The 21,306-nt window shown below is 35.0% G+C and overlaps 1 protein-coding gene across 1 annotated transcript in view; it reads left to right on the plus strand.

The window, feature by feature from the left end:
- The window catches only part of KIAA0825 (KIAA0825 ortholog), a 220,648-nt gene that overhangs the window by 49,477 nt on the left and 149,865 nt on the right, over positions 1-21,306 (plus strand). Inside the window, exons 11-15 of the mRNA XM_063295424.1 lie at positions 5,136-5,246; positions 9,090-9,229; positions 12,991-13,179; positions 14,287-14,520; positions 16,186-16,594. Of these exons, the coding sequence (XP_063151494.1) occupies positions 5,136-5,246; positions 9,090-9,229; positions 12,991-13,179; positions 14,287-14,520; positions 16,186-16,594 (1,083 nt within the window). The remainder of the gene's footprint in view (positions 1-5,135; positions 5,247-9,089; positions 9,230-12,990; positions 13,180-14,286; positions 14,521-16,185; positions 16,595-21,306) is intronic.

Raw genomic sequence — 21,306 nt, forward strand, 5'->3', positions numbered from 1 at the left:
AGGACGGAGGATGGCCAAGGTTGCCAACCCATTGTGACTTTCCCTCTTACAGATATCACATCCTCAGTGTCTCTCACATACACTACTTAAGGTTAAGTTGAGTGATGGAATCAGAGAGTTTTAATTATGGACATAAGGCTGGTAAAGTTTTTTGGCTGGCAAAAAAAGAGGCTGTCAATGTAGTTTGGTGGAAGTTGCTGCTGTGGAAAAAGATAAGCTAAGAATAAACTGAGAAAAAAAGGAGCGCGAGGAGAAGTAGCTAGGAAGTAAATTGTGCTGGGGATGAAGGGAGGATAGTGAAGTCTAACAGTGAAGGACAGCCTGGAGAAGATGCTAAGGAGTAAAGGAAAGATTAACAGGAGACAGGTAAGGGAGAAGGAAGTAAAGAAAAACATAATAAAAGCTAGGTTTCTACATGTCTGTGAAAGTAAAACTAAACCTATAGAAAGACACGATAAGTTAAAAAAAATAGAAAAATATAAATCCTAGAAACTTTGAGATAAGGTATAGAAATATAACAAGAATTCAGATCATTATTTGTGTAAAAACAAAACACTCTTTTCCCAACAGGAGCCAAATGTGTTGAGCCAGATCTGTACCATCTTTAAAAGAACGTATGCCTTTCTCTCTCTCCCCCCTCTCTCTTTTAATTATTTATTCTAGTATATTACATATTCAATCTTAGCTGTATATTTATTGTATATTCCTTTACTTTATCTGATAATTCTCCCTTACTTTATCTGATAACTTGGTATCAATGGTGACATTAAATAGTTTAGTAAGGCCCAGCATGGGATTAGGTCATTCTACTTCAGGGTGTGGTAAATCAAATACATAATTTACCATCGCTGTAAACCCACTATTGAAAACAAATATGCTTAATACAGAATGACATTGTCAACATCGAAGTGTGACTAATTAAGTTATTTTGACATGGCAGAAAATGTATAAGCATATTAACATAGTATGTCATCGTATACTTTGGTATAATTGCATAAGGTCATTGTTTTAAGGGTAAGCCAATTGATTTTAATTCAAAATATTTGAAGAAAATGTGATACTATTTCTTTCTTCAGTTCTTATGGTCCTCCTCTGTTACAGTGCTAAGGAAAAGGTATTTTTTTCTTTTAAGTTTGTCTGAATCCAGGTACATGCTCTTAGAGACCAAATTGCAGTCTTTCCTTTGAGACTAGACTGAACAACATAACATGCCTGTTTCTAAACTTAAATCCAATAGATATTACTTTTTGTAACTGTTACTATTGATTAATAAATACTTGCACAAATAATACATCTAAAATCCCGTAACACGTACTCTTGATAGCCAGTTTCAATTCCTTAGAGAGCTGAGACATGCTTCACCACAATCAATAATGTCATGAAAGTGACCAGTTTGGCTCTAACTCATCTTGAAGCCAGTCAAACTACAGAATTTCTTATGCTATTCTTCTAGACAAAATTTCCTTTTATTAGTAGAGTGCCATAATATAAGAGGACAAAAAGGGGCTTAGTATATGTCCTGTGAGGTCTCACCGTCATTTGCTTAAATGTACAAACTTAATATAACTGACAGTGTTGGTGTTAGCTCAGACAGTAGGTGAACTCTACTAGGATGAGAAAATATTAGTAAATGCAGAATGCTATTTTTATACTGACATATTGTAGTTTGCTTAAGATTGCTATCAGTGAACAGGAAAAATGGAGTATTACTTAATAGTTAAATAATATGATTGTTCTTTGCTGACAGACAAAATACTAATGGAACAGTGCATTTACTGATTTCTGTAAAATTTTCATATCAATTTTCTTGCCTTTTCATGTATAACTTAACAGGAAATAAAGGCTTTGTAGTTTATTAAATAAAATTTACCTGAGAACAATATATGAAAATTTTGGATGAAAGTGTCAGCTGTCCTGACCAGAATTCAGCAGAAAATACAGATCTCCCGGCACTTGATGGTTCAGTTTGTTGCCTTGGTATGACTTGACAGAAGAGTTAGAGACACAGCTCGGCTAGTTTAGAATCTGTATTGCAGACGAAATGAAGCCATACAAAACAGTTGATTGTTGATGAGATGATGCAAATGATTATTATATCCTCAGGGATTTAGATATCTGGCTTCTTCCTTTCACCCTTCAAATTAATAGATAATTGATATGGTGCTTGGGGCCTTAAGTGGAATTGCTGTATGTTTACATAATGCCCTTCTCCTGCCTGGGAGCCACTGGTTCCTGCCTCAATGTTCACACAAAGAATTATTGGATTGCCTGATTGCTCAAGTGGGAACCATTGGATGTTAGACTTTAACTAAAAGGATGGAAATGTCAGTGAACCAGCCTCTGCAATTTGTTGCACCCACAAATACTTTTTATACTGGCATGAAATTGAGTGTTTACATAGCCAACAGACATTCAGCATTTTGCATACAGGAAAATTGCTTATTGAGCATGACATTTTCATATTCCATTTCATTTTTTGAAGTATGGGTATTGTTTCAGGTGTTGTTCCTAAAGATTTCTTGTAGTTTTGTCAAAATAGGAGGACTTTTCTTAAATTTCAATGTTTTCTTTTGGCACTCAGCCATTGTATGTTATTACAATGATGATATTTCTCACTTCATGATTCTTATGATGATTTGCATATGTAAATAAGCTATCTGGATCAAACACCTCCAATGGGATCTGTACTGTTCTTTTTTGTAGGCGCATTCATCCCATGTGAAAAGAATGGGAGGATATCTGAGACCAAAAGGGTTTTATCTTAAATAGATGATACTGTAGACAATAATTTCTTGTGAGTTTCTTGGTGAATGATAATAATAAAGAAACCAGCCAACACTTCAAGCAGCTACTTGGCTGCTAGTAGCTCTCCAGCTGCATTTCTTCTTTCAGTTGACCAAATAAAGCATCAATGCAACTACTAAAAATAGAAAATGTAAAGAATATATGTGCTCTCAATGAGAAATAAAAGAATATTAAACATTTGTATTAAGTATTTCTACCCAGAATGACATTTGTACAAATGTAATTTTTTCAGGAAAAAATATAGTTATATAAGCTAAGTAATTGTGACCAGTTTTACTAAATCTACTGTACTCTTAATTGTAGTATTCTTCAAAGTTCTTTCTCAAAGCTCTTCTCAAATTCCTACACATTTAAGTTCCGCTGATACAAAGTAAGATAAACATTAATTGTTTGCAACAATAACCTAGATTTAAATTTATTAAACCAATTTCTTATGCAGCATCGATGTATGTTTTAGGAGAAATGGGAAGTTAACTAATAGCCATTGTCAGAGTTCTTTAGGTAATTTTTCCAATTTCTTCAATTTTTTAAAGAAAAATTTCTTGGGAATTACACTATAAGAGGAATTGAAACAAAAGAAAGTAAAAATCTGTGACCTCATTTTTAAGGCAAGATTACTTCATCCCCACTCCCCCTCCATCGAAATCTAATAATTTTCTCTCTGGAAGAGAAGCATTTAGCTGTTCCACTGTGCCCCAAAGCTGGTTTGAATACAGTCTGCTAATACTTCAGATGGAACATCTGTTTCAGCATGGTTCATACAAACGTGATAGAGAGGATCTAGGGTTTTGGAGCAACCTTCTGTTTTGCACCATTCTGCTCACCTTGCAGTCTCTTATTCACAAAATAATTTCCTTCAGAATATTAAGGGTCCTTCTTGAACAGTGTGGAAAACAGGATTGATAACTGTTGAAAAAATATCTACTATCAAAAATATATATTCATCCATGTATATTTGTGGAGGTTCCAATTAAACCAAGTCTGTTCCATAAGCAGTTCGTTTATTTTGTCTGCTGAAGAACACAGCAAAATTTAAATATTATTTTGGTCTTTAGATTGCTAGCTTTTGACTTAGATATTTATTTTTAACCCATAGGAACAATGAAATGTAATTTCATCTATTATACCATCAAGTTGGTATCTCCTAGTTGACTTTGACTGATCTCAAACAGCTAATCAGGGAAATCACCAGGAAATTCCAAGACTGTAGGCTAGATTGGGGGGGGGGGGGAAGTCCCAGAAATGCAGTATTTCTATATCATTGCAAAGGAAACAAGAAAGGTGTCCATGAAGTCACCAGGAGTCAGGTTCATTAAAAAAAGACTCTTTATTTAGCCCATTCTACTAAATTCAATATCTTTCCTTTTGAAAAAAATGCAGTCTTAGTAGTTAAAAGTATTTTTGTGAGTTTAAAAAGTAAATAGTCTAAATTCATGCAGCTTGATACCATATGAAATTTAAGGAGATTTTTCAACACTAATTTCTTTAAATTTTATGAAGCATCTATTAGGATTCATTATTTAGGCATCTCATAATTTCACACCAGTGCTAAAATTTACAAGATCGCTTCTCACCTTGTCACATACTACAGAAGAATAACACCACCCTAATATGGAATCTTGCCTTGATATCAAATACTTTCACAGATGCTTCCCCCAGCTTTGAGACAAGAGGCAGCTGCTATAGCATATATTATATATAAAGAACATCTAGTAACTAAAGTAATACATTATCAATCAGTAGAGCAGGAAAATTAAACCAAATGATCCAGCAAGCCCTAGAAGCTGGATACAGAAGTTGAATTCACTGAAATAATATCTCCCATGATTTACTCATTGAGCACTGTCCCTGCTACTGGTAACTATCTAAATTCTGATCACGCAGAAGTATCCTTTTTTGGGATGAGGTATCATCATCTGGTCTGGCTGCTTGGACTCCCTTATCACTCCCTTATCAGTCCAGCTGGAAGGTAACCGAGGGAGAAAAGAATGAAGCAAAAAACATCTAGATCTGTCTGTCTTCTGTCACTTTAGCCTGGATTGTAAGAATTCCACTCAAGAGTTCTCCTTATGCAATAATTTTCAGTTATATCCTTTTTGCTCTGGGCCCTAGGGCCCCTAGAAGCCATTCTTTGAGTTGGCTGATGCTCTAATGTGCAGCATGCAGAATGGTACAGTAGAGTGAATTGAAATACAATACCATGGCAGTAAGCCAAAGTATTTCCATTAAACATGAAGCTATTGGAATTGAAATGAGTTTGCCTATTTTCTCTTCATTGCCTGTCAAAGGAATATGATAAATTGTGATTTTGAATTGCTTATATTTTTCAGAATATTTCAAAGCGTTTTTGATAACTTGTCTTCAGATATTTTGAAGCAAGCTGTTTACCAACCATTGCACTGGCTATCTGGCATATCAGAGTTTTCCTCTTCTTTGCTAAAGTAAGTATCTTCATAATATAGACAAGACTCTAGAACCCATTTCTGTGTTCCATATTGTTGTTTTTACTGATAAATAGATTGAAATAAATATACCACTTTGAAACATTTTATTAAAATAGCTATTTCATTGTCTAGTTTCTTTAAAAACTTCTTCTTGCTTTATGAATTTTACATAGCAATTGTTTTTATATTTGTTTTTTGTATTTGATTTAACTTATGTACACAGATTTAACTTTGAAAAAGTAGCAGCCTTGGGACTTGGTGAAGCTACTAAAGTTTACATTTATTGTTTTGTTCGTATTTGGTATTTTTAGAAAATGGCATGTTTAGAAGCAAATGCATAATTTTCTTGCTGTTTCAGTAAGTGTAATAACAATTTACATATGAGACATATGCTACCAGCTGTACTGCCATTTCTTTTCTAACTTTGGATCAGAGTCCTCTCACATCCATTTCAAAACCTGTTTAGGCTTCTCACAGTATTTTGTGTCCCTCCGTAGTAATCTTTGATTACTAATTGAATGCTAGATTTTTTTTTCATGCTTATTATGAAAGAAAAAAGATGTTTAGCTTCCATTATTCAATTCCTCTAGATCTGATTTTTAGTTTCTTCTCTCCTGCTTTGTTGAATCACATTGCTCTAAAAGAAAATCTCAGTGATGACATTGTATCGTTTAATAAGGCCCAATTTAGTAAGTAGATTAGGTAATTCTACTTACTAAAAATTATTAGGTAATTACTACTTACTAAAAAGCCTCATGTGGCGCAGAGTGGTAGGCAGCAGTATTGCAACCAAAACTCTCCTCACAACCTGAGTTTGATCCTAGCGGAAGCTGAATTCTCAGGTAGCCAGCTCAGGTCGACTCAGCCTTCCATCCTTCTGAGGTTGGTAAAATGAGTACCCATCTTGCTGGGGAAGGCGACGACTGGGGAAGGCAATGGCAAACCACCCTGCTCTACAGTCTGCCAAGAAAACATCACAAAAGCGGCATCCCCCCAGAGGGTCAGACATGACTTGGTGCTTGCACAGGAGACCTTTCACCTTTCACAATTCTACTTCAGGGTACCTATAAATCAAATAAACAATTTGCCACCTATTGAAAACAAACATGTTTTAAAACAGATTGACATTGGTATTATCAAAGTGTGAATAATTATTGTGACATGAGAAACACAAATAAACAGGTTAACATATATCTTTTAATATATTATTATAACTATATTAACTCATGAATAAATATAAATATTTAACATATATTACTTTTTCTCTTAGTATACTTCATCACTTGAAATATGATACTTGACTAAGTGGAAATTATAAGCAATAAAAACTTTCCCATTTAACTTGTTCTTTCCTTTTCTCTTTCATTGTCCTTAAGAAAACATTTGCTTTTATTTCCAAAGGTTCACTTTCCAGATTTCTCTCCAATATCCCTCAACATTTCAGCATGCATGGAGGGAAGGGAGGGAGGGAAAGCCTGCTCAACAAAAAGGCTTCTCTGCATAACTGGCTGTCATACAGTGTTTATTTTTTGCATTTGTATTTGTTTATTGTGTAGTTTATTTCTAAATTTCATTTCTATATCCAATAAGCAGTCATCCATAACATTCTTTGGCAAACTTGTGGAATAGATTGAGAATGACTAAGGGCAAAGTCACTCAGTAAGAAACAGTATTTTGTTAATATCTGAACTTGGCTCTTCCCAGTCTTTATCTTCCTAACCACTGCATAGGCTTTTATTGGCAAATGCTGCGTTTAGCTATGCTTTGGAGTACATCTTACTGCTTTTTCTATCAATAGCCAGTCTCTTTGAGGGATGCCAATATATAAAATCACTTTCATTTTACAGCTTTTTGTCACTTCTTATGTACTATGTATATAATATGTACTATGTATATAATATATATTTATATTATCAATTAAACATCTAAATAATATATCTGTCAATTTAATAACACTGCATGCAAATGACAAAATGTATTGTAGGACCCTGAATTATCCCTACAGCTATTGGGGAGCTATACTTTCCAGAAGTCCCAAACAGCATCGGTAATGATGAGGATATATTGATTACCACAGTTCTTCATCCTTGTTATAATACTCATAATTATTGAGGATTATTGGTTTATTTTAAATGTTTCATGCTGAATTAAAACAATCAGTAACTGGGCTATTATAATTAAGATTCTCATTTAATAATTGGCTTTGCTGGTCATTTCTGAATTTTCTCAGTGTAGCTCAGTGGTGCCACATAAAATCATCCATATCATTGTGTATAGAGTATATAGAAGGTGTTGATACTGCCAGAAGTCTTGGATGTGGCATTCTATGAGCTAGTCTTCAACTGCAACAATGTTTTATTTAGATGGATGCAGACCATAAGTTTCCTCACTACAGAATTGTTTATTCATGTCATATTTTATATGTAGTTCATCTATTGCTGTTTGTGACTAGCCTTGTAATCATGGCTATATGAGCTTGGAAGATGAAGGCGCATATGCCTCTCCATAGGACCAGTGAAATTTTTTTCATTGTTTTTACTGGTATTAAGACAGTGACTGAGTGAACATTTCAGTTTGCACTGTGCTTTAAGAGTCTAGAGCAATTAGTAAATACTGAAAGATAACAACACCTCATCTGGTTAAATACATTAAAAGTTTGTATGAGTTCCATGTTACAAAGAGCCTGCTCTTTTCACATCAATAAATGTAAGGTAAAATTGCTGCTAAAATTATTTTATGGCAGGTATTTAGTTATAAATAGGTGTTTAGGCATTGTTATAATAGTTAAGAGTTATTCATTTTCTTAATACCTAAATAAATGTGTATGAAAAAAAGTTTATATATGTACAGTAGAAGAATAGGCTGTCTAATAAATAGCCTTTATATTGAATATATTTTGCTTATGTGCAGTATGGAATGATGTGCTAGAATAATTGTATGTTCAAATGTAAGACATGCTAAAAGGCTACAGTTAATAGTTTGGAATTATGTAGCACAATTTATTTCCAACCAAGAAATTAAAACCTAAAACAAGGCCAAAAAAGTTTGATTTAAAATTATAACCAACCATTGTATATTTCTCTTTCTTTCCATTCTTTACACACACACACACACACACACACACACACCTTACACAGGAACACAATCTGTTGGGAATTTCTCCTACATAAGCCTCGTTTAAACAAATTACAACTCTTTGTTTTATTATAGAGAACTTCCATGTGCCTTCATCTGATTTTGCAGGACTTATGTACTTATAGCTGAAGATAAATGTTCCCAAATATTCTCCATGAAGCAATCTAATTTTACAGGCAGATTTGCCAAAATTGCACAGCAATTGCTACTAAACACATGTCTCTAATAGCTTCCTCTAGCACTGACCTTTAGTTAGAATAGATATATACAGATCAGTACCTTTTTGTATGACTAAATATATATTTCTACTGTAATTCTGCCTTAATTATGACTTCAAGCTTTATTTCAAATATTTATAGCAATAATTCTAAACAAACATAACACTGAATTATAGTAAAACATTTCGTATTTATTCAAGCATCACAACAATGTTTGGCTCATGAAACAAGAGAATACATAGTCCCCATGAAGGAGTTAAGTGAGATTACCTTGTATGTTATAAATTTGGCATACTACCAAATATTAACTTGCTTTTAGCTAGTTAAGATGAAATGTAATTCCTTCCCTCAGCAGCCATATTGTAAGCAACAATGAAAGCATTCAGCAATCTGTGAGGAATTGATGTTTAAAGGAATTAGCATTAGCCTATACTTTTTCACAGATAAATTAAATATATTATTCTGTCTGTATCTTACATTTTGAAAGGACCCCATCAGCTGGAGAAATGACAGCTCAGGGTCATCTGAAGCTACTCTTATCCCAGCCATATTGTAACTGGAACTTGCTTTTGGGAACACTGCTATATCATGATTGCCTGTTAGTGAAAATTTTACTGAGAAGTTGTAGTAAGTATTGATTTTATCATGTTTCTAATAATGTAACTGTGCAAACATAAGTATATTTTTCAAAGTTGCCATCCTTTAAATTATTTGGATATTAATAGAGGACTCTAACTGATACAATAGATGAAAAATACTATATTTAAGATGCACTTCAGTTTTTGCTAAAATTGTGCCAGTGCACATAATAATTTTGTTTAGTTATTGTGATAATAAAGAGACAAATGTGAGATGCAGTGTAAATTTAAGAAGTGAATGAATAGAATATCATACTTGAATCTAAATTCTTTAAATAGTGTATCCTTATATCTGGTTAAAACATTGTACTAACCATTATTTGCTGAAGCATTGTTTGATGAATAAACTACAACTTGCAAGGTCATAGAGCATGCTGAGTTTTAAACATGTTTTATAAACCACAGTGGTTTGGTTTCTATTATATGTCAAAATCTGTCAAACCACATTAAGGCTTATTGTGATGTGTGAACTGAGTCCTAATCTGAATCTGGAGTTTTAAAGTAAATGTAATCAGTTCAGTTCTGATAAGCATATTAAAAAGCTAAAGCTGCATTTAAAATGAGTGCCAGTCATTGTTTGTTTTCTTGTGAATCTACAACTCTGCTTGTGAAGAATGCCAAACTATATCAAATTATGCTTTTAAGCTGGTTTGCAAACTACAATATATGCTAGCTGTATTTGAGTTTACGTCTTAATTCATGAAGCTTGGTCAAATCATGATTTGGGCAACTGCTTTATCTAATGAAATTGCTTAACTGTGAATTTATGAAGCTGAGTGCTGAATAGATGAAAAACAAGAGCAGGGTAAACTTTGGTTTTCCTGATGTATGTCCGGAAGTTCAAATTAGTGGGCTAAATTCATTTATTTCATTTATAGGATTTATATAATGCTTCAGTCTGGATAATTCTAAGCAGTGTACATTAGAGCAGCAGTACAACATAACAATACAAGAATCTTTATAAAAGTAGTGCATTTAACAACTTTACATAAAATAATAGCCATTCAACACCATTGTCAGTGTCTGAAGGCCTTCTGAAAGTATTAGGTTTTACAAATCTTTGGAGGGCCATACGAATAGGGGCTGTTCTTGCCTGGGGAGAAAACTGTTCCAAAGGAAGGGAGGCCCAATAGAAACTGCTATCTTGGGCTTTATAGGTAATGATCAGTACCTTGACTTTCACTTGCAAAAACACTGACAAGCAGTACAGCTCTGTACAGCAGTGTTATATGGCAGTAACAAGACTGCCCCATAGCATATGGTCTGCCACATTTTGCACCAGATGAAACTTCTGGATGGTATTCAAGGGTGGCCACATTTAGAGGGAAAATGGTAATCCAGTCTCAATCCAGTAATTTTGCCTAACATTATTGTGGAGATTTTGTACTATGGGTTAAGTTCTTTATTTTTATTAATTGATAAAGTAAAATTTATTAAAGAGATAATTTGTCAAAAGCAAAAGTGGTTGAAATATTTTATACAGTTATAAATTCAAAGTTTGTTTTTGGAACGTATGGTTGTAATTCAGTTAAAAGTTAATTACAGAAGTTTTTGCTTTTGGTTACAGAATTTATAATTCTGTTGAGAATGAATATAATGAACAGTGTTATATTCTAATCTATGTTTGTCATTTTTCTGCAAAGTAGTTTTACATAAGCTGATCTAGTCCTGGGCTATCTAGTTCTATTATTCAACTTGAAAGCAGTACTTGAGAGAAGTGGTGCTCACTGTCTGTTGTGTTTTTTATGAAATCTTGCAAAGTACTAATTTACTTGTTCAAATCCATGTCATCAACAAAAACTGACAAATGTTTGTGAAGATCATATTGTTATCCTGCTATGATCCTGTACTGAATTTTATTAGCCTGTTTAATTAACCCTAGGATGAAGGGACAGAATTTAGATTCACCGTTTTTCTTAGCTTCAACCAAATGTATGTTTCTTTAAAATCTTAAGCTGTAAAGAAATAACTTTCCAGAAGTACATGTGGCATTTATCTTATAATTTATTTATTCATAAATAAATTTCTGAATTTTATAAGAAGGAAAAAAATAGGCTAGGGATTGGCAAACATTTCAGAAGCTGCACTCATAATCCAATTTTGGATGGCATAACCTCCACCCCCACCTTTTAAAAAATGGCCAGAATCTCATGAAATTGCCAAATCTTCCAAGATCATCAGCACTTTCACACCAAAATCTCTTATTTGGTGATCCTGCAAGATTCTGGATTTAAAAAAAAAACATTTTGGAGATGCTGTGGATGCCATATTGGGTGATGCAGAACTTGGGTGTTGCTGATTCCAGCATAGGCCTTATGTACAATCTCTCAGTACTTCAACTCTATGTACCTTAGCTACCTAGGTAGTTTAGGCTAGTGTAAAAAACTGCAAGGTACTAGAATTGGCCAAAGCAAAGGGGAAAAGTGCCTGTTTCTACCAGCCCTGGAGAAGGAAAGTGAAAAAAAACCTGCCCCAAATGAGCAAGTAATAGTGGAGAGAATATACTATAGCCAACTATTCCTAATTGATAAGAATTATGGGTTCAGAAAAGGCAACTCGTCCATTATACAGAAAAATTAAAGGAGAATGTGAAAGAAAAAAGGATATATTTTCCCCTTTCTGTTCTCGCCATACTGCTACTCCCTAATGATATATTAAGGTGCCTTATACTAGTCTGTTTGTTCATTTATCTGTGCTGTCTATTCTTACTGATAGCAATTCACAAGAGTGTCAGGCAGCTACATCACCCATTATCTGATCCCTTTAGAGCAGTGACAAACAACATTTTTTAGGAGACAAAAATACTATTGCAGCATGGATGTAGCCATTTCTTGTACCTTGGCATGACCAAATGTCTTTTTTCCCCTAAATTTATAGACTAGTTAGGGTCTACTTTATTTTTAAAGTAAATGTCTTTTTGTTGGAGGTTCAAATCCAATGGCACTGATTCTTCAGCACATCATAGGGGGACAATTGAGTATAGCTAAAGAGTTAAGGATTTTCTGTGTGAACACTCTTTGTCTATCATTGTGCCTGCTCTTATCCAAGAGATCCTTAATCTGAGATCAGTTCCTTCTGCCTTTTTCCTCAGACACATACCACATGGAGAACATGCTCTTTTGACTCTGTCTTGGTAAATATAGTTGGCTAAATGCTAGGCTTTGTCTATTCATATAATGACTTTTCTGCAAATAAATCTCCTTTCTGTTACAGTTATAAAACCTGCCTGTTCATTTAACCAATTTCTAAGGCCACCCTAATCCTTGCTCAGGTCAGATTCCTACTCTCAGGAATGCTCAAATGCACACACAGAACCCTTACATTCTGACACTTTTGGGGTTGCTTTACCATTTTTGTGTGTTTTCTGCCTCAAAATGGAATAACTTATTTTCAACAATAATAGATAAAGGCTTTAGGAACCTCAGGAAAGAAATCTGGAGGACCAGATATTATTTTGAGGCTACAGGTTGCCTATCTCAGCTTTAGGGAAGACTGGGTAGGAGGACGAAAGGCAGGCAGGCACCCCCCCCCCAACTGAGAAGCATTCCCCACTCTGTGCAAAAAAGTAATTGAATGCCAGTTGAAAAGAGACATAGGGATGGGGAAATGGACTCTTGGATAGTCAATTATTTGGATTAAATCCTAAATAACTATAGTCCTGTTAGAATGTATGGATGCACTGGAACATTTTATTGTGTGTCTTACTTGTTCTCCCTCCCTCCCTCCCTCCCTCCCTCCCTTTCTTTCCAGAATCTGAATTGTCTAAGTGTAATGAACAAAGTACTTGCCTAGACATGAAAAGCAACAAGGAAATTAGTATAGCTGAAGCACTATTTACAGTATTGTCTTATTGCACTTTATCTCCCAAATCTCTTGGTGATGTCCTTCAGAACTACATGGAAAAAGAACACATGTGGGATTTCTTACATAATATATCAGGTATGTATAATGTGATAAAATATACCTTGCATATTATATATTCAGTTTTCTTGATTTACAGATAGGGTGTGTTAAAATACAGAGCTTAAATTATTCAATAATGCAAGTGTTCTCTTGCCCTCCAAGATACTGTAGTAATTATGGCAAGGCACTGCTTTAGAACTGAGTTGATACTGCTAAATATTACATTTGTTATCATCAGTGAAAACAATTTCATATATAAAAACATTAATTCTGCAAGAATTAATGTGGCATTCAGACAGTATCATTATTCCTCTGGGGAACATTTAATTTCTGTCTTAGAGATATTTTGAAATACTACAGAAATTACTTTCTACTCATCTTGATATGTGGTACCCCCTGGCACTTTCAATTTGAACTTCATTTCAGGGATAAACTATATGAGACATTAATCATGTAGTTTGTCCTTAAGTGCAGGACTGTTTTTTCACAAATAACTGGCACAGTGGGATGGATTGGGACTCTAGCAGGGAAGAACTTTAACTACTTGTTCTTCTGCAGTCCTCTCAGATTCACCCTGTGTCTGATGTTTACCTTTTCATTCATGTCAGTGTAAGCTTTCCCCCCCAGTGAAGTAGTATATGCTAGGTTCATATGAATTGGGATTGTGGGGGTCAGAGAAGGAAGTCAATCTGTGATGGTCTGGAACAAGTATCAGGTATTTTTTACAAATATGGTTTGTATTTAATTTTTTAGAATGTTTCCTTTCTTTTAGTTTCTTACCAAATACCTTAAGAGAATGAGGGACATGATTTTCATAAATGTTTGTCCACCAAAAATGCGTAAGAGTATAATCTGATCGAACCAGTCATAAAAACATTCTTAAATTTTAAAAAAAAGAATAGAAGTATTATGTTGGATGCTAGTAGTAATCATTGTTCAATTTTTTTAAAAAAAAGTTCTACTGAGAATAAATGATTAAAGTACAATACTTAAGCCATAAAGAAATATAGTTAGCTTTGGGTTCTATTTATTATAAGAATCTAGCATTAAAAACCAAATGAAACTTTATAAGAATCCTAATATCCAAATTTACTCAACCTTGAGTTTACTTGTTTTACTATCATTAATGTTTTTTCTCTGAAGTTTCTGGTTGCAGTGAGTCAGAGCCAGAAGTTATCAAATGCCTGAAATTGACTTTGATTAATTCAGTTAAAGGAATAGTGAAGGAGATAATCTCCTTGATGCATTCATGGGAAGCAACAAAGAGATATGGCATCTATCTGCCTAATAAAACTGTTCCTGAAAGTTTGTTGAAAACAGTTCCAAAGCAATGGAATTACATCTACAGAGGTATGAAAAGAGAAGAATCTGGGAAATGTAAGTGTGCTTACTTAAACCTATCAAAATATTAGTTAGCTATTTAATGAGAATATGTAAAAATGGAAGAGTTTTTGATAATGAATACTGTGGTAATAACTCTTTTGGTTTTTAAAAAGTTTATTAATGGAATTGTTGACTTTTTCTTTAGAAAGTTAATGGAAAAATACATATAATTATAATAAAAAGAGTACAGTCCCAGATGCAGCTCAGTACAGTCCCAGATGCAGCACAGGTTCAGAGAAGAGGAAGAAAGAGTTCTATACAGCTGAGTATTGTGCCACTTTTCCTAGAATTCTCTGCTATAGTTCAGCTCCTTCATTTCATTTTTTAGTTTCTAAAGAACTAGATTTACTCTCAGTAAGTTAAGTTGCTCTATCTTTTTCTCTGCAGGAGTTGATGACAGTTAGTAAATGTCAGTAATTCACTTAAATGGGGGAAAACAGAAGGATGTATTAAAAACATTGTGGAAGAACCTAAAGCATAGGTAAAGGTAAAGGTTTCCCTTGACGTAAAGTCCAGTCGAATCCGACTCTAGGGGGCGGTGCTCATCTCCGTTTCTAAGCCATGGATCCGGCGTTGTCATAGACACTTCCGGGTCATGTGGCCAGCATGACAACTCGGAACGCTGTTACCTTCCCGCCGAAGCGGTACCTATTGATCTACTCACATTTGCATGTTTTCGAACTGCTAGGTGAGCAGGAGCTGGGACGAGCAACAGGAGCTCACCCCGCCACGCGGTTTCGAACCGCCGACCTTCCGATCGGCAGCTCAGCGGTTTAACCCGCAGCGTCCCAGCATAAGGCACAGTTAAATAAAAACATTTAAAATATTTTGGATATTTAGTATAAAGTATAAACAATATGTACCCTGAGAATTAATAATTGTTTGGTAGTGTAGAAAGTGTGTAAATAGTAGGTTAAGCAGAATAGGAAGTAGTGTTTTTTTTCTGTAGTCACTGCAGCAAACAATGTATGCCTCCAAATACACTTACTGTACCTCTTTTCTTCATATTGCTATAAGTTGCATTAGTTTCCAGGCAACCGGAAAAAGTCATGACGGTGAGATGGGCAGCCATATAAATTTAATAAAGAAAGAAGGAAACTGACAATACTGGCTGTTGTGAGTTTGTAGTACTTTCAGAAGCACAGGATGGATGCACTACTGTAGAAATGTGGTATGGCCTATTAAAGGGAAAGAATTTGCTTTTATAAAATTTGCACACACATAGTACCAAAGTCATTTCTTTTATTGTTCTGTAAATAAAGTACACTGTAGTTTTATTTGAAAAAAAACAAGTAAAACTTTCTTAGCAACATGCCCTCTTACCACAGGTAGGTAGGTAGGTAGGTGGGACCAAATATGAACACCTGATCATATGAAGAACAGGTTAACCTTTCCAGGAAAGAAGGAATGAGAATGTATTCCCACTGGGCCTGGGCCTGTTCAAGTGTTTGTATGTAGTGTCTAGTCCATATCAGATATTATTTGCATGGTTGAAGCAATAGAGATCAGGTTTGCTCAGTCTCATAAGCCATAACAGACAGATGAGCAAGAGAAGTGTGTGGTAGCTACAATTAAAATTAAATATAAGCTTTTAAGGTTGTGACTGCATTATAAAATAAAACTGTTTAATCTTAATGTCTTGTTTCATTTTTCTTTTAGGTTTCACAAGACTTGCTGCTCAAGTGGTATCTATTGTAATCGGAAAGTTATCTTCTATAATTGCAAGTTTGCCTTCCCCAATTAAATATTTCTTTTTTCTATCTGAGAAAAAAACATCACCAAGGTTTATTGAATCAAAGAAAGCTGGTTTTCTTGTCAAGATTTTGATTATAATTATATGTCAGATATTTGAGGATGGAAACATCACAGAACTTTTAACGGGCACAATTCTTGACAGATGGAGCAAAGAAAAGCTCAGTTTAGTATGCATATGTTTGGAAACTATTATAGGAAAAAAGAAAAAGAGCCCTAAACAAGTAATTCATAACATTATTCAAAGCATTGAACAGGAAAAACCAAACTGGATTGAAAACCAGTTACTAAAGGCAAGAAAACTGAGCACAGATTGGTAAGAAACAATTTTTCTTCTTTGCTGTTGTTGCTGCTGCTGCTGTTTGAGTATGGATCATGTTCAAATAGTTTATAATAAAACAGTTTATTGTAATTAATTATAATAAAATAGTTTATAATAAATGTTGAAGTAGATAGTACTGAGTTCCCAGAAAGTCGTCTTAGATAGAAAACAAGAAAAACATTTTTGTTATTTGCCCTTTCGTTACTTAAAGTTTGACAATGAATTTTGCTATGGAGATCAGACTATGGTGGCAGTGCTCCACATAGGAGTTTTCTATTGGATTATATGGTTGGTATGAAATTAAGCACATTTAATATTGTAACATAGCAGTAGATTCAAAGAGAAATTGAAAAATTTCAAAGCATTGAAGTGTTGATTTCACATTAAGTTTCCAACAGTTGGAAGATTTGTTAGGAGCTGAATGAAGCTAAATATGTTTTTCTGTCTGATGTAACTATCATATACTTTAATTGAATGCTAATTATAAGGATACATATAGCATGTTGCATAATTCCCAGATGATACTAGAGCTGACTGCTGTTTTATTCCTGTTTTATTAGGGCAACCTCATTAATTTTTGAGTACAAATCCTCTGTGCCTCTCACCTGGAAGGTTAAGCTGGGCTCCTAGGATGAAACTAAAGGGAAACTTCTTAAGGGTTACAATACAAAGGCATTTTATAGCATTGAGGTCATAGTCAAGGAAGAACATTAAATTATATTGTTTTGTAGTGCTGTGGTCATTCTATTTTGAATCCTTTTAATTATTTAGTGGACTAAATCCAGGCTATCTCCACTTTCCAGTTTATTCCTTAGACTGGACTATAGGAGAAGTAATCGTTTGAAACTCTCTTCCTGTCTCTTTGGAGGATTTCTATCTTTGAATTGAAGCCTCACTACACACCCTGAATCCTTGATCCCTTGAAGTAAACATGTGTATTTGCATTGTTCTGTTTCTCTATTTTTGGGTTTCTTTCTGTCTGCCAAACAGTATATAAGGAAAGATGTAAATGCCATGGAGTGTCAGAGATCCAGTGGAAACTGGTAACCCAGCAAATCCAGTTTCCTTTTGCTGAAGTTCCAGGCAGATTAAACTAAACGAATAGTAAAATGTAAAAGATAATGCACAGTAACAGCCAAGTTCTTCAATATAGCCAAGTCTCATTTCTAAAACACTTTTACATTTTTTGTGCTTAATGTAATTATCATTTTACTTTTTGTACTATTGTAGTAGACTGCTAATTTCTCCCACTAAAATAATTGGATTTTGTTGTAGTATTGATATTTTTGCTATTTCCTAAAAATAGAGTTCTTTTAGTGCTTTATATGTGTAAAAGCTCTTAACTGAAGAGATTATTGTATTGGTGGTAACAGGGTTAAATTCACAAAGATATATTTTTGGTCATTGTTTAAATATCCATTGTGGATATGTATTAGGAGGTAGTTTAATATTTGAGGCACATTCCTGTTTGGTACATAATTTAAGCTTAAGTAGTTCAACATGATTTACATTTCATCCTAGAGCCATAAAGCACCTTTTCAAAAGTGTGTCTGATGAGGCAATGTTCTCTCTCTCAGAAAAGAATTCTTGGCCTCTTGTTCTTGGGGGAAGGGTGCACTGTTGATGCTTATAGTTGTTGCCAAGCTTTTCCAAGGCAGTTATAGGAGAATCTGCTTGCAGTTCTGTAACCTGAATCTGTAAGAGCAGGCCATAGAATTCTCACCTACCCATTCCGTTCCAGTTCATACTGTTTCTTCTGCTGTGGCCTCCATGGCTGGACCACCTGTTTGGAGACACAATCTATTATGAAGGTGAGAGAACATAGTTATATACTGATGAGCTCTTCCAGAAAATCAATAAATAAAATAAAATAAATCATGTCAGGCTTGACATCAGCGGATTCTGCCACTCCTTATGGAAGGGTAATTTGTGTCCAAAATAAAAGCACAAGTCCTCGTCTTCTGAAGATTGAAAATCTGCATAAGAAGAAGAAAAAGGAGGCGAAGCATCTACCAAAGTTAAATTTTCCCTGATACAACAGAGCCACCGGCAGTGGAATTATTAGATTAACCAGTGCTCTGTCAAATGCCTTCTCTGTTCATAGGGCCATGAACATCTTACATCTTCCTGCATTAGTGTCAGCGTTCCACTTCAGAAGGAAAAAAATTCAGAGCATTTTTGGGAGCAGTCGATGGAATCAATTGATTTAGTGCTTCTTTCCTCCAGTCTTCTATCAGTGGGTGATTATAATCACCAGAGGAGTTGATCCTTTTTCTCTGATCCTGTTGATACTGTTGAGCTTCCCCAGATCTGAAATTGCTTGTTCAGTTTATTGTTCCCATTATGGTTTGGATCATTTTAATCAACTGACTGGTCATCATGCACTAGAACTACTCTTCAGACTACTGTATTTGCCTCAGTATCATACTTAAATCAAGGGATCACGTCTTCCAGTTTCACTCTCACACTCCACCACATTTTATCTGTACCAGGCCTTCTTTCTACAACTCTGCTGAGAATAGCTGCTTTGGGTTCAGCAGTATACCTGGCTTCTACCTCAGTAACAGTTAGCTTCCTCAGGATCTAGAGCAGGCCTACACAACATACAGCCTGCAGGTTGCATGCAGCCCAGCCTTGTGCTGCCTGCCAGCATTTTTAAAAAACGTAGTAAATTCACTGCTATCAAACATTGCTGCCACCACCAGGAAGGATCCGCAACCATCATTGCTACCCTAAGAGACATGCTGCTGAGTGCCTCCAACACCATCAGGCCTCACTGATGCTGCCAGCTCCAGCACTGCCATCACTCTGCTAGCCCCTGAACAACTGGTCGGTGTACTAGGTATTTCTTTGTGGCTTGTGATTTTTTTAAACTTATCAGTCTGGCCTTTTCCTCTCTACAGGTTTTGTAGGCCTGATCTGAAGTTATTTTCTCTGCCTTCATTGTAACCACCACCAGTAAGCACGATCGCAGTTAGCATGCTCTCGGTAACAGTTGCTAGGCTTTAACAGACTATACTGGAAATAGAAGGCCTGCAGGCAGAGATTCAAGGACACAACTCTTTATGAGATACTTGAAAATCCATTATTACAAATAAAACCAACAGTTGCAGGACATTATAAGAGCATCTCCATCCAAGGATATCTATTTTACAGAGCAAGTTCTGAGCAAGTTCTCATACTTGCTGTTGAGCTAAAAAACCCCTGCCTGTTTTAGGTGTTGAGGAATTAAAATTCTTGGTTTTCACATAGTCCTTGATACCAATCGTTTCTATCCTTCTACCCTCATATGGATGGTTACAGAATCATGGCAGAAGCTATTCACAGTGCATGCATCTGGATTGCATGAAGAGCCAATATGGTATAGAGGTTAAGTGCTGGACTAAGACATGAGAAAGCCTAGTTCAAGTGTACCCTCATCCATGGATACTCACTGGATGACTTTCAACCAATCACAGTATGTCAGCCCAACCTACCCCGTAAGCTTCTGGTGGGAAGAATTGGTGGACGGAAGGCAGGATATAAACACAACTAACTAACTATATCCACAACCTAATTTTTATTGTTGTAGATCACAGAAACATAGGATTGGAAGGGACTTTGAAGACCATCTACTCTACATTCTGCACAGTACAGTATAGCAATCTGCTACTACAACATCTCCAACAGATGGCCATCTAGCCACTGTTTAAATTCTTAGAGCAAAGCAGAGCCCATACCTTCCAAGGCAGTCCATTCCACTGTTGAACAGCTCTTACCATTAGGACCTTGATGTCCCATTGAAATCTGTGTCCTTGTGATTTAAACCGGTTGTTTTGTGTCGTCTCTTCTGGAAGAGTGCCGAACAAGTCCATTCTGACTTCTACATGACAACCCTTCAGATTCTTGAAGACAGCTATCATGTTGTCTACAATTTACTCCAAGCTAAATTTACTCATTACTAAGATAGTTAAGGAATAATCTACATGATTATAGTAAAATGCAATGCATCACATAAAAGTAGTTAAGATTCTGCCTAGAGGATCTCAAGATTCTGCCCAGTAGAAGTTGTACTCTACTCTGATTACAATTCTTCAGCATTGCAATAGTGCTAGTGCAGAATTTTGTGACACTTCTGGAAGTCATTGTTGCTAAAAGTGAATTTCAAAGAGTAGATCTCCTATAATGCCTTTTTACCCAAATGATATAGGCAATTGTTTTGATTTCCATCAGTGGGCATGGATAAAAAGAAGACAGCCATTCAGTAACTTTCTGAAGGAAACAGGCTTGACTAGGGCCAGCCATGCTCAGACACGGACAGAGTCCTTGGAAATACGATACTGTATGCTCTGGTTGGCACAGCTCCGTTTTGAATAAATGGCTACTTGAAAAATCACAGTTATAGTCTTATCTAAACCAGGAAAAATTAAGCCAGAAAGGAAAGTTTGTATTAAAGATATTGACTATATTACTATCTACCTGAGACATTTATTAAACTCGATTGTGTGTATTTTTGTAAATTGTGCAGTATATTTTTGCATATTTTAAGAAAGTTAAATTATCAACTGTAGTTTTGATTAATATGAAGATAATAGCTTAATAAAATATTACAATTAATAAACATTAGTATAATTTCATCTTTATAGAAATAGTGGGACAAAGAGTCATGAGAAAAGTGACAATTGTACTCATTGTCTATCTTGTACATTACTTTAAAACATTACTAT

The sequence above is a fragment of the Candoia aspera genome, chromosome 2 (assembly GCF_035149785.1).
Source record: "Candoia aspera isolate rCanAsp1 chromosome 2, rCanAsp1.hap2, whole genome shotgun sequence".
Lineage (NCBI taxonomy): Eukaryota > Metazoa > Chordata > Lepidosauria > Squamata > Boidae > Candoia > Candoia aspera.